The sequence below is a fragment of the Propithecus coquereli genome, unplaced genomic scaffold, assembly GCF_000956105.1.
Source record: "Propithecus coquereli isolate 6110/MARCELLA unplaced genomic scaffold, Pcoq_1.0 Scaffold155, whole genome shotgun sequence".
Lineage (NCBI taxonomy): Eukaryota > Metazoa > Chordata > Mammalia > Primates > Indriidae > Propithecus > Propithecus coquereli.
In genome coordinates, this window is record NW_012139969.1 from 2423289 (window position 1) to 2435133 (window position 11845).

The 11845-nt window shown below is 40.3% G+C and overlaps 1 protein-coding gene across 1 annotated transcript in view; it reads right to left on the minus strand.

Annotated features, from left to right (window-relative positions):
- NEO1 (neogenin 1) overlaps positions 1 to 11845 on the minus strand; it is a 212881-nt gene that overhangs the window by 171923 nt on the left and 29113 nt on the right. Inside the window, exon 6 of the mRNA XM_012640549.1 lies at positions 6440 to 6841. Coding sequence (XP_012496003.1) covers positions 6440 to 6841 — 402 coding nt within the window. The remainder of the gene's footprint in view (positions 1 to 6439; positions 6842 to 11845) is intronic.

Here is an 11845-nt window from a genome sequence, read left to right on the forward strand (position 1 = left end):
CCTCATCCAATCAATTAAGAAATAAAAAGGTGGAAGAAGTTTGAAATTGTCCTCTGCCTCACTCTTGCATCTGGGACATTGATCTCCCATCCTCAGCACTCCTGGGTTCCCAGGCCTTCAGGCTCAGACTGGAATATAAACCAGTCTCTTTGGCTCTTAGGCCTTTGAGCCATACCAGTAGCTTTCCTAGGTCTCCAGCTACAGCAGATCATGGGATTTCTCAGCCTTCATAACTAAGTGAGCCAATATCTTATAATAAATCCCTTCTCTCTCCCCCCCGCTCTCTATCTATCTATACACATATACATCTCCATACATACAAAATGTGTACCTCCTATTGGTTCCGTTTCTCTGAAGAACTCTGACAAATACACTAGGAAAGTTCAATTATTTACTATAGGTACAGATTATGAAATAGCGGCTTCTGTAAATAAAAGTATTTGGAATCTACTTGTAAATTACAGATATTTCACAGCACATTTGATATTATTCCTTCGCTTCTTCGAGAGAATTTCAAATAGCTACATGGAGAAATTTTTCAAATCCTAAAATAATAAAAGCAGAAGTGATAGCTATTCAATTATTTCTAAAGACATATAAAACAAGGCTTGAAATTATATCAGTATTTTAATTTTTCTATTGTCCATTACTGTCAAGTATCAACAAATAAACAATTTCCTAACACAATACTTTAAGAATTCTCTTTAATGTGGCTATGGCATGTATCATCTACACAGGAAATCAACACTGTTTAGAAAATACCTCATGAAGGAAGATACCAGAATGACTAATAAGCAGATGATAAAGTGCTCAACATCACTAATCATCAGGGAAATGCAAATTAAAACCATATAGAGATACCACCACACACCCACCAGGATGACTAAAATTAGAGATTGACAACACGAAATGCTGGCCAGAACGTGGAGCAAACGTTTGACACTTTGGTAGCAATGTAAATTGGTACACAACTTTGGGAAAAGGTCTGGCATATACTACCCAGGAATACTACTTATCAACAAAAAGTAACAGGTTACTAATATATGCAACAACATGGATGGATCTCAATTATGTTATGCTTTTGAAAGAAGCCTTATACAAACAAATATAGACAACATGATTACTTTTATATAAAGCTTTAGAACAGGCAAAACTAATTTATATTGGGAAAAACCAGAACAATAGATGCTTCTGGGGTAGTAAGAAGATGATTTACTGAGAAGGGCATGTGGAAACTTTCTGCAATGATGATAATATTTGTTGTACAGTAATGCATTTTTTGGACACAATCAGCAGATGTAAGATTTGTGCACTTCACCATATATAAATTTTACCTCAAAAAACAAAGAACTGCAAACAAGATATTAAACTCTAGCTAATGATATGAATACTGAAGTATTTGAGCACATCTGTAACTTACTCTGAAATGTATCTAAAAATTTAGATAGACTGATGGATAGAATGACAGATATTTAATACAGCAATTACTGTAAAATGTCAACTGAAGATTCAAGGTGGTGGATGTTTGCTGTAAAATTCTTTCAACTTTTTATCATGAAAAATTTCTAATATACAGTAAAGTTGAAAACAATTAGAAAAGGTTTTTTTCCTTAGGAAAAAATATTCTTCACCTCTGCCTTCTTATTACTAGGAAATGACTATGATTTAAGATTTTAAAAAGAAGAAAACACCACAGTTTTGAAAAATATTTTTTTAAAAAAGAATACTATTATGCTATGTAAGACAGAAATAGAAATGGATGGCAAAGGTCAAGATCTTGCCAAATGATTTGGTTTTGAAAATGGTACAGAACAACCAGCTGACCCATTTCTCAGGATTTCTAAGTTCACAAGTCAAATTCTGTCTGTGTAATTTCTGCTTCAAAACTATAGAACAACTTAGGCTTGTGGTCACTATTGAATTAGCTCTTTCACAAGTTACCAGGGGCTGAGAAGGGTGTGTGTGCCAAGGGAGGGGGAGGCATGAAAAGAGGTTAGTTAATGAGTACAAACATACACTCAGGTGGAAAGAATAAGTTCTAGTGTCTTATAGCACAGTAGGGTGACTATAATTAACAATATATTGTACATTTCAAAATAGCTAGAAGATCTGAAATGCTCCCAACACAAAAAAATGATGTTTGTGATGACAGATATACTAAATACCCTGATTTGATCATTACACATTGTACGCATGTATCAAAATATCACATGTACCCCATAAACATGTAAGATTATTATATATCAATAAAAAATTCCTTTCTTAAATATTTTTAAAACGTTTGGACTTACTATCCATTTCTAATTTCATAATGTAATGTAAAGAATTCAACAAATAACTTTGTTAAAAACATCATGTCATTTTTTCATGCTACTTTCTACGTAAGAATCACTGAAATCAACTGGACAAGAGTAAGTTTCAGAGACATAGCTGACACATAACATTGCAGCTTTTATCAGCCTGGGCGAGGAGTGCCTAATTACTTCACTGTATCACCTACTGTACCCTTGAGGATGAGAACTGTGCCCTATATGCCATTGTGTCTCCAGCGACACTAGATTCTGCCTTCTTGTCTATTTGTAGTAGGTACTGAATAAATACTGCTTGAAAAGTATCTTCGACGTTACTTTTAACATAGTCATTGAAACCCTGTATTTGTAATCATCATCAACAACAAAAAATCAAAACAAGGAATGGAGGGGCTGGGTGTGGATTTTCTACCCCTACCCTGCCCAGCTTCCATCAGAATGGTTCATGTTTATCTATTTTAAATATATGGCTTCCAAGTATAATTTCGCTGAGTTCCCCAGCCAAAAAAATTGTTTTAAACCACTGACATGATCATAACCTAAGGGATTTCTCTGGACGAAAAGACCAAAACATTCTTGGTTATCATTACAATGGGGATTGGAAAAAGCAGAATAGATTTATATTCATTTAGCTTTTCATCAGTTATTCTCAGAATTTAGATCACCATTTGATTCATTTAGCTTTCAGATAAATTAAGGGTAACTGTGCTGTACTGAGACAAAATACTCCTGTTAGGACCTGATGGAGTAAGATTCCCACTCCTTGGGTATAAATTGAGTTTACATGAAAGTGCCATCAAAAAACACTCACTGGTAGGGGGTGGGAGTGGGGGGTATCTAAAATCAAGAAGAAACCTGTTCTAGATATTCTTTTCACCAGATTATCTGTCCACTTTGGAGCTGCACACCTTGGAGTTTCTGAGTTTAATTTTTAGTAACAAAGGGGGCTTTTTCTAATTCATGAAACTCCACTTCTACTGCTGCTCCTAATTCTATCATGTCTTTAATGAAGAAAGAGGAAGATAACTAAAATTAAAGAAGAGAATGGGAAGTTTATGAGGTCAAGACAGATAACCTAAGAAGAAGAGTAATACCAAGAATGGCAGTCAGACCTTTTCACTTATTCCTGGGCTGGAAAGGGCACAACTCTGCCCTCATATTACAATTATTATGCTCTGTAAATAATGGAATGAAGTATATTTACCAATATTTTGTCCAATCTCCTCTCTTAGACTAGCAGAAGCCCAGAGTGCATAGACTTAAGGGAGAGCCTAAGAAGATAGAGAGGGTATGAGGAATTGGGTGTGACTGGCTTGGCTCACAGACCACAAAACATGGAGCCAAGAGTCATCTGATGGTTGGTGGCAGGAAACAAAATCAAAACAGAAAGCCATCTGATATGTCAATCTGAATGATCTAAGGAGGAAGCAGAATCCAGATAGGAAGGCAAAAAAGAAATCAAAGAAAGCAGAATTAAGTGGAAAAGGCTTAGATAGGAAGGAAAGACTCTTTAAACCCCAGGGACTTTATTGAATGCCTACAATGCACAGTATTAAGCATCTTCCCCACAATACCACCACAAAGAAGGCTTTGTTATCCCTATTTTACAAACAAGAAAAATGAGGTTCAAGTAAATTGATTAATTTGCCAAGATCACATAACCAGACATTGGGAAACAGGGATACGTCTCCAAAGAAGTATCTGTTTTTATCATACTATATTCCTTCTATGAGGTACGATGCTGATCTCTTAGTGGTTTTATAGAAGTCACAAATTCATTTCTGCACCATGGTATCTGCTTATCTTTCCCACAAGTTTCCTCATTAGGGTCATTTTAGTAACACAAAATCACAATAGAGTTCTTACGTTGCATTTTGACTAATGCACAAACAACAAATGGGCAGAGACTGCAGGCATGTGAATGACTCTTCTATTCTGCAACATTTCCAGGGTCAGAAATCATGCAACTGTAGTCCACATAGATCTGAGTTCCAATATTACATCATATTTCATTTTATCTCATGTGGATATTCCTGGTCTTTTTGAGAATACCTGAAAGTTCTCTTCTGAGGGTGGTTAGTTACCATGGAAATGAGGCTACTGTGGTTCAGAATAAATTTACATAACTATTAGTTAATTATTTCAAGCTTGTAAAATGTGGAATTTTTCTGAAAGCTAACATGACCACTGATGCAATCAAACTGCAAACCAATCGAAAATGATTCAGGCCTCAATATAGGATTATAAAACAACTGCAAAGAATTTTCTAATTTACAGTAATACCTTTAAAAATGTAAAGTTTGTAAGGTGAAATTTTAAAATACCCTGAATACAGATAACATACTATAAGAATGTATTATAATCTACTGTCCAACATGTTATCCAGAGGTAGGGAGAATATGTTCTTAAGTCCTCAGTTGTTATCAAACTTGTAGTATCAGGCACTATATTAGGTGCTAAGTATCTAAAGGTTGGTAAGACCCAGTCCTGTCCTGAAGAAACTCAGTCTGGTAGATAGATACACAAACTGGAAAATGAAAATGTGACAGGTAAAACAAGAAATATATGTACAAGGTATATGTGCACAATTAAATAGCACCTAATGGAAGTAGGGAAAGGATGGGTAGGAGGGATGGGAATAAGCAGGAGTCAGTCCCGGGGGCTTCTGAGAAAAGCCAGGCAAGGGGGTAGAAGGAAGAAAATTCTAGGTAGAAGGGACAGTGCAAGCAAAAGAACTGCATGGTGTTTATAAGCAGCTTGGTGTTGCCCTTGAAATTAAATTACCTTGAGAAGCAATAACAATCATGGACTCATCAGACTCAGACTCCAGTTATCTCTTTGCTTGGTGCTTAGAAGAAAAACGACTCTCTCAAGATAAATAAACATTGGGTATTCTGAAAATTATAGGGAGAAGGCCTCAAAAAGAAGATATATAAGGCTTCCTGCTAATTGGTTTGAGGTGATTTTTTAAAAGAAAGTCAAAGGATCTGACACAAATCATAACTCTTACATGTTGTTTTGGGACATTATTTTTCCTCATTTAATATACTCAAAGTATTTTATCTTGTCACTTAATAGTCTTCTAAAACATGATTTTTGTTGAATGCATAGTACTCTGATATATAAACCGACCATAATTCATTTAACTGATTGCTTATTGTTGGCCAGTTAAGTGGCTTATAATTTTTTCCATTAAATATATATCATTGCAATGGACATTTCCATGCATAAATCTTTGCACACATCCCTGATTATTTCATTTAAACAAATTATTAGAAGTAGAATTGCTGGTCAGAGGATGCATAGGTTTTAAGGCTTTTGATAAGATTACCAAGCTGCCCTCAAAAAGGTCACGTCGATTTGCACTACTACCAGCACTGTATGAGAATCCCCATTTTACAGTAATTTTGCCAAGAGTGGGTTATTATTTTTAATTTCTACTAGTAGGAAAAAAAAAGGCTACTTCAATCTGTATTTCTTATGCCATTAGTGAGATCGCACTATTTCCAGATCAATTAGCCATTTTCATCTCATTTTTGTAAACAAACTACTTTATGTTTTTCCCTTTTCAACTGAGGTATTCCTCTTGTTCTTGTTAATTTATAAATACCATTTATACATACTGCAGTTTATTTTTCCAAGTTTTAATTAAATAATTTTCTTTAATCACATTTGCCACTCTGTGGAGAATGGATTTGAGTAGAGAACAGGTTAGAACTAGAGAATCAGTCAGCATACTTGTAAGGCTGGTGGCGGGCACCCCTCCCCTTCCTAAAGGAAAAAGAGTAACCACACCTGAATGTTCACCCAGATAAGAAAAGTTTCGGCTCCTGGAATCCACGCATACCACCGGCCCCTCCTACTTCTCAATACCCATCCTAAAACTCTTCGCTCCAGATAAACCCCCATCCCCCAACTCTAAAACATATATAAGCCCACTCAAAACTTCTAGGCGGTGCGACTTCTCTGGCCCCTCTCTTGGGACCAGTGAACTTCGCCTGGGAGCGCTCAATAAAGCCACGCTGTTTGCCCCCCGCTCCTACTCTGTCTTTTTCCTCGCTGCTAAAAAACTTTACATTTGGTGCTGAAACCCGGGAAGGGTATTTTGGCTACACCACCCCTTCGCGCACTCTCGCATTCTGGACCAGGACCTCCGCTGACTGCCTTCGAGTCCCTGATTGACGACCTCGGCCTGGGTGAGTCACCCTATGTTGTCCCAACCCGGATCCCCCGCTGGGAGCCTCTCTTCTCTGGGATACTGTTCCCTGTCCATTAAACCGTGGGCCCACGTCGGAGGCTCTCCCGTTCCAGGGGTTGAGGCTATTCGGGGACGCCTGAATTCCTCTCACCCCTTTCCGTTCCAGCACACTAGTCTCGGCGGAGACATCCCCCAGACTTTTGTTGCCTCCACAGTCAGGATACTGTTCCTGTCCGCTTCCCCGTTCGGGTTGGGGCGACATGGGTAGCCAATCTTCTAAAATTCCCCGCGAGACGCCCCTGGGGTGTCTACTGGCCAATTTAAAGGCCCCGGGCTTAGACATCCAGCCCAAGTGCCTCATTTTTTACTGCAATACTGCCTGGCCAACGTATACATTGGACAATGACTCTCAATGGCCTGAAAATGGGACTTTCGATTTCAATGTCTTACAAGACTTTGACAATTTTTGTCACAGGAACGGCAAATGGTCAGAGATCCCATATGTCTAAGCCTTTTTCTGTTCGCGCTCCCGTTATCTATTTTTTTTTCTCTCTCTCTCCCTGACACCATCCTCTCATCACCCAGCACCATCTCTTCCTGTCTCTCCAGATGCCTCCTCAGCTCTCTCTGTTTCCCTTAACTCCCGTGAGGTCTCCCCTACAGGGCCCCCGCCGTATCCAGGCTATCTGCACCCTCCAGGCTTTCTTCTACTTGTGCTCCCGCCCCTCCCTCTGTCAGACCTGTAACCCTGCGCAGGTCCTCCTGGTTCACAACTCTCTCTCTCTCTCCCTCCCCACCACCCCTCTCAGACCTCTCTCCAGCAGCCTCCACCTCAGCCTTCTCAGATTCCCCAGATTCTCTCAGCCACCCTCCTGTTAGACCCCCGCCTTACTCTGGCCACTCTCTGTCTGAGTCCTCTGCCCAACAGACGCTCTCATCCAATATACTCGCCTAGACCCTACCTCCCCCACAGGGGCTACTGTCCTTGCGACCCACTTTATTACCCAGTCATCTCCTGATATCAGAAAGAAACTCAAAAAGGCAGAGGAGGGCCCTCAGACCCCTATCTGAGACCTGGTGAACATGGCATTTAAAATCTCTAATTCCCAAGATGAACAGGCAGAGACCCAAAAGGAGGCCGGTGTCCGCCAAAAGGCACACCTGCAAGCCCAAGCCTTGGTTGCAGCCCTGCAGCCGGCAGGACCCAATAAGCCATCAACCTTGCCTAAGGTGACCAGCTGCACTCCACCAAGCACCTGCTTCAAGTGCGGTAAGGAAGGCCACTGGGCCAAGTGGTGCCCGCAGCCACGTCCACCCACCAAGCCTTGCCCGGCATGTGGTCAAGAGGGACACTGGAAAAGTGACTGCCCCTCGGGACAGAAGTCCGGAGAACCAGTCCTTCCAGCTCTAGACCTGGCAATGGCAGTTTGGGGTCTGGCTGCCGAAGACTGAGGAGGCCCCGACTCGGCGACCCCGATCACCCTCGCCAAGGCCAGGGTAACAGTCAAGGTAGTGGGTAAGGCAGTGTCCTTTCTGGTTGACACGGGGGCTACCTACTCTGTCTTGCCTTATTTTTCAGGCCCTACTTATCCTTCCCAGGTGTCAGTCATGGGTATTGATGGCAATTCCTCTCAGCCCTCCACCACTGGTCCCCTAACCTGCCTAATAGATGGCCTCCCCATCACCCATTCCTTCCTTATCATGTCCTCCTGTCCCACTCCACTATTGGGAAAGGACTTATTAACCAAACTGGGCACCACCCTTGCAGAGCCCAGGGGTTCCTCCAGCGCCGACTACAGGAGCTATCTCGAGTGGCAGTAAACCAACTACTTCTTCATCCATACTCTCCCCTACCAGTCACCTCTCCACCAGCCGACTCCGGCCCATAGCCCTTGACTACGTCCCCTCACAGCAGGAAGTGGTCAGAAAAAGCGGCACCCATCATAACCAAAAGGCCAGAATGTAAGGCTGGTGGCGAGCACCCCTCCCCTCCCTAAAGAAGAAAGATTAACCACACCTGAATGTTCACCCAGATAAGAAAAGTTTCAGCTCCTGGAATCCATGCATACCACCGGCCCCTCCTACTTCTCAATACCCATCCTAAAACTCTTCGTGCCAGAAAATCCTCCATTCCCCAACTCTAAAACATACATAAGCCAGCATGAAACTTCCGGGCGGCACGACTTCTCTGGCCCCTCTCTCGGGACCAGCGAACCTCGCCAGGGAGCACTGTATAAAGCCACGTTGTTTGGCCCCCCACTCTGTCTGTCTTTCTCCTGGCCGCTAAAAAACTTTACCATACTGTCCCTCCATAAATTAATATTACTACATTAGAGACAGAAATGGTCTTAGAAGTTTTGCAGGGTTCTGCCCTGAAAGAATATGTGAACGTGTTAGTTTGCATATCAAAAGCTGCTCCACCTCAGGAGGGCATCTCAAAGATCAGTAGCAGCTGCTTTCCAAGGTGACGCTGTGGTCTTAACCCCGTGGTTCTCACCTGCTTTGAAGGACAAAGCAAGGTCTACATGGAATCACGGGATGAGAACTGATCAAAGAGTGTCTGCCCAGAGACAGATACCTGCAACTAAAAACAATTAGCCCAAGGGAAAGTTCCTGCTTGACTTCTGATGACCCGTCTCTAACTGCAATAACTAGATAAAGAAATATGGAGACACTGTATCTCTGTTTAACCCTTCTGTTAAGTAATACCTTTATCTTAGAACTTAGAAGTTTGTCCTTGAAAGTTTTTGTAGCCAGAGTTAGTTAAGGGATCTACAGAAGCCTTTTCAAAGACTTTTAACTCAAAATGAACTACCTGTTATTATGTAAATCTGTTACCCCTGGCAGCCATCTCTGTGCCCATGTGAAACTTTTTTCTGGGCCTTATGATTCACGGGGATATTGCAGGGACCCCTGAGTACCCCGCTTTGCCTTTTATCTTTATAAATCTATAAAACTATACCTTCGTCTCTGTGTATTCTGTTATTTCTATTATTTTCCATTTTCTATTATTTTCTTATCCTTTGCAGCGACCCCTACCTAAGGGACCTGATTTTTTGCTGGGAGCGTAGCTAACTCCCTGAAGCATACTGCTTGAGTAATCTAGGAAAGAGATTAACTGGACTTTAATCAGAGGAATAAAAGCAAAGAGAAAGAGAACCCAATGAATTGAATGTGGGAAGAAATAAAAAAGATTGAAATGATCAAGAATGATTCCCAGGCTTCTAGCACAGGTGAAAAGGTCGACAGTGTTACCAATGAGATACAGAAAATTAAAGGAGAAAAAGATTTTGAGGGAAAAATGTTAGGTTCAATTTTGTACATGTAAATTTTGAGATATCTGTGGGACATCCAATTGAAAATGCCCGAAGTTCTGCAAGGAGTCTGGTCTGAGAATTTGGGAGTTACTGTTATGCAAATTATATCTGAAAACAGGAGCATGGTTGAGTATGAAAAGTAGTAGGCTGAAGACATAACTTTGTAGAATACTAATACTTTAATGGGCAAGTGGAAGAAAAGACGCCCATGGGCAGGGAAGGCAGGGGGACCAAAAGGGATGAATAGAGAAATGAAAAGAGAAATAGGGTGAAACATGTTATCAAGTCAAAGTAGTGGAACATGTTATGGAGCTGGGATTAAAGATGAAGGGATTCAATGTACAGTCTTGAATCATAACAGAAAATAAGGTATGAGAGTTTTTAAGTAGTGATGGCAGACATATGGAGGGAAGCTCATCTTTAATGGTTTCAGTATTTTTTTTTAAAAGTTTTATATTGGCTTATGGAAGGCCTCAAAAGGTCAAGAACAGGAACTAATAAAAATGATCAAGCACTGTTTGGAAACATACATGCATAGGAAGGTGACAGTTATGACCTTAATTATGTAAGTAAAGGTAATGGTTCATCTGCCTCCAGCATAACCTTTCAGAAGATGATTTTTTTAAAAAACATTCCAGTTTCATTAACACCAGAAGTCTATGAAAAACAAAGGAAAATATGAGCAATAAAGTAAACCACAAACATCAAATCACTGTAGTTGCCACATTTAACAATTTCAATAGAAGTTTCACTCATTCATTCAATAATTACTTGTTAATCATGTACTATGATAAAAAATGATTAAGACCAGTCCCTGTCGCTAAGGATCCCAGTCTAGTAGTAGTGGGAAAAGACATATAAACAAATCAGTGAGAAATACTACCGGTAAAAAAACAAATTATTTTAAGAGAGCACTTACGCCAGAGGGTGAGGGAATGGTTAAGAAAAGCTTCACAGAGGGGTCAGGTAAACTAATCTTGAAGGTCTATCAGGAAATTATAGCTGGGGGTGAGAAGATACAGGGCACATTGCTGTCAAACTGCATAGTATGTTCAGGAAACTATATGTAATTTGGTAAAGGTGACTCCATTTCCATCCTGGGTTTAGGTAGAAAGTGCCAGGAGTTTGTTTAATCTTTTTAACAACCCATTTGACTGATAAAAGAAACAAAGATACAGGTGAATTAAATAACTTGGCCAAGTTCATACAGCTAAGTGACAGAGCTGAGACTGGAATCCAGGCACTGTGTTGAAACTGTGCTCAATCACTTCCCTATGGCGCCTCTCCAGGTAACACTGAAAAAGGGGACAATGAAGGGTCTGGATGTACTTTGTGCATATGCCATAAGCAATGTGCTTTTTATCCTAAAGCCGAGAGAACCGAGAGTTCTAATAAATGACAGCAATATGTTGTGACTGATCATGAGGAGAAGGGAAGTGAAGTCACGAAGAAGACTGAGAGAAAAGGGGAGATTAATGTCTCCATGCGGCTAGAGGTAGAAAAGTAAGAGAAGTAGAATGACATTCGGCTGTGGCTTCAAGAAAGACAATGAAGTTTAAAACTTTAATGGTAGATTAGTTACGGATATTGACAATGTCAAGGGGGTGGCCAATTTAGAATTTATCAATTTGTTCCACAAAAATACAAATGGAAAAATTTCCTTTTTGGTGGGGGAGAGGAGGTGTGTATCACAGACTATTACGACTGCTTTAAGAGAAAAGGAAAAAATTCCTGTTTAAAAAAAAAACCTCATGACCCATTTTAGTGTTATCAACAATCTGAGATGACAGGAAATACATGATGGGCTAATTCACGTCACGGCATGTGCAGAAATCCCAGGAGTTAATGATGAGATAATAAATGTGAAATATTTAACAGATGAAGAATGAACTTACAACCTTTTCTGCATTAACACTCACTGTGGCATTTCCTATAGCCATAACTTCTTAAAAAATAACAGAAGTCAGACAGGTATGACTGTATTTATACATATCTCTGACTGTATCTCATAAACTACTTTC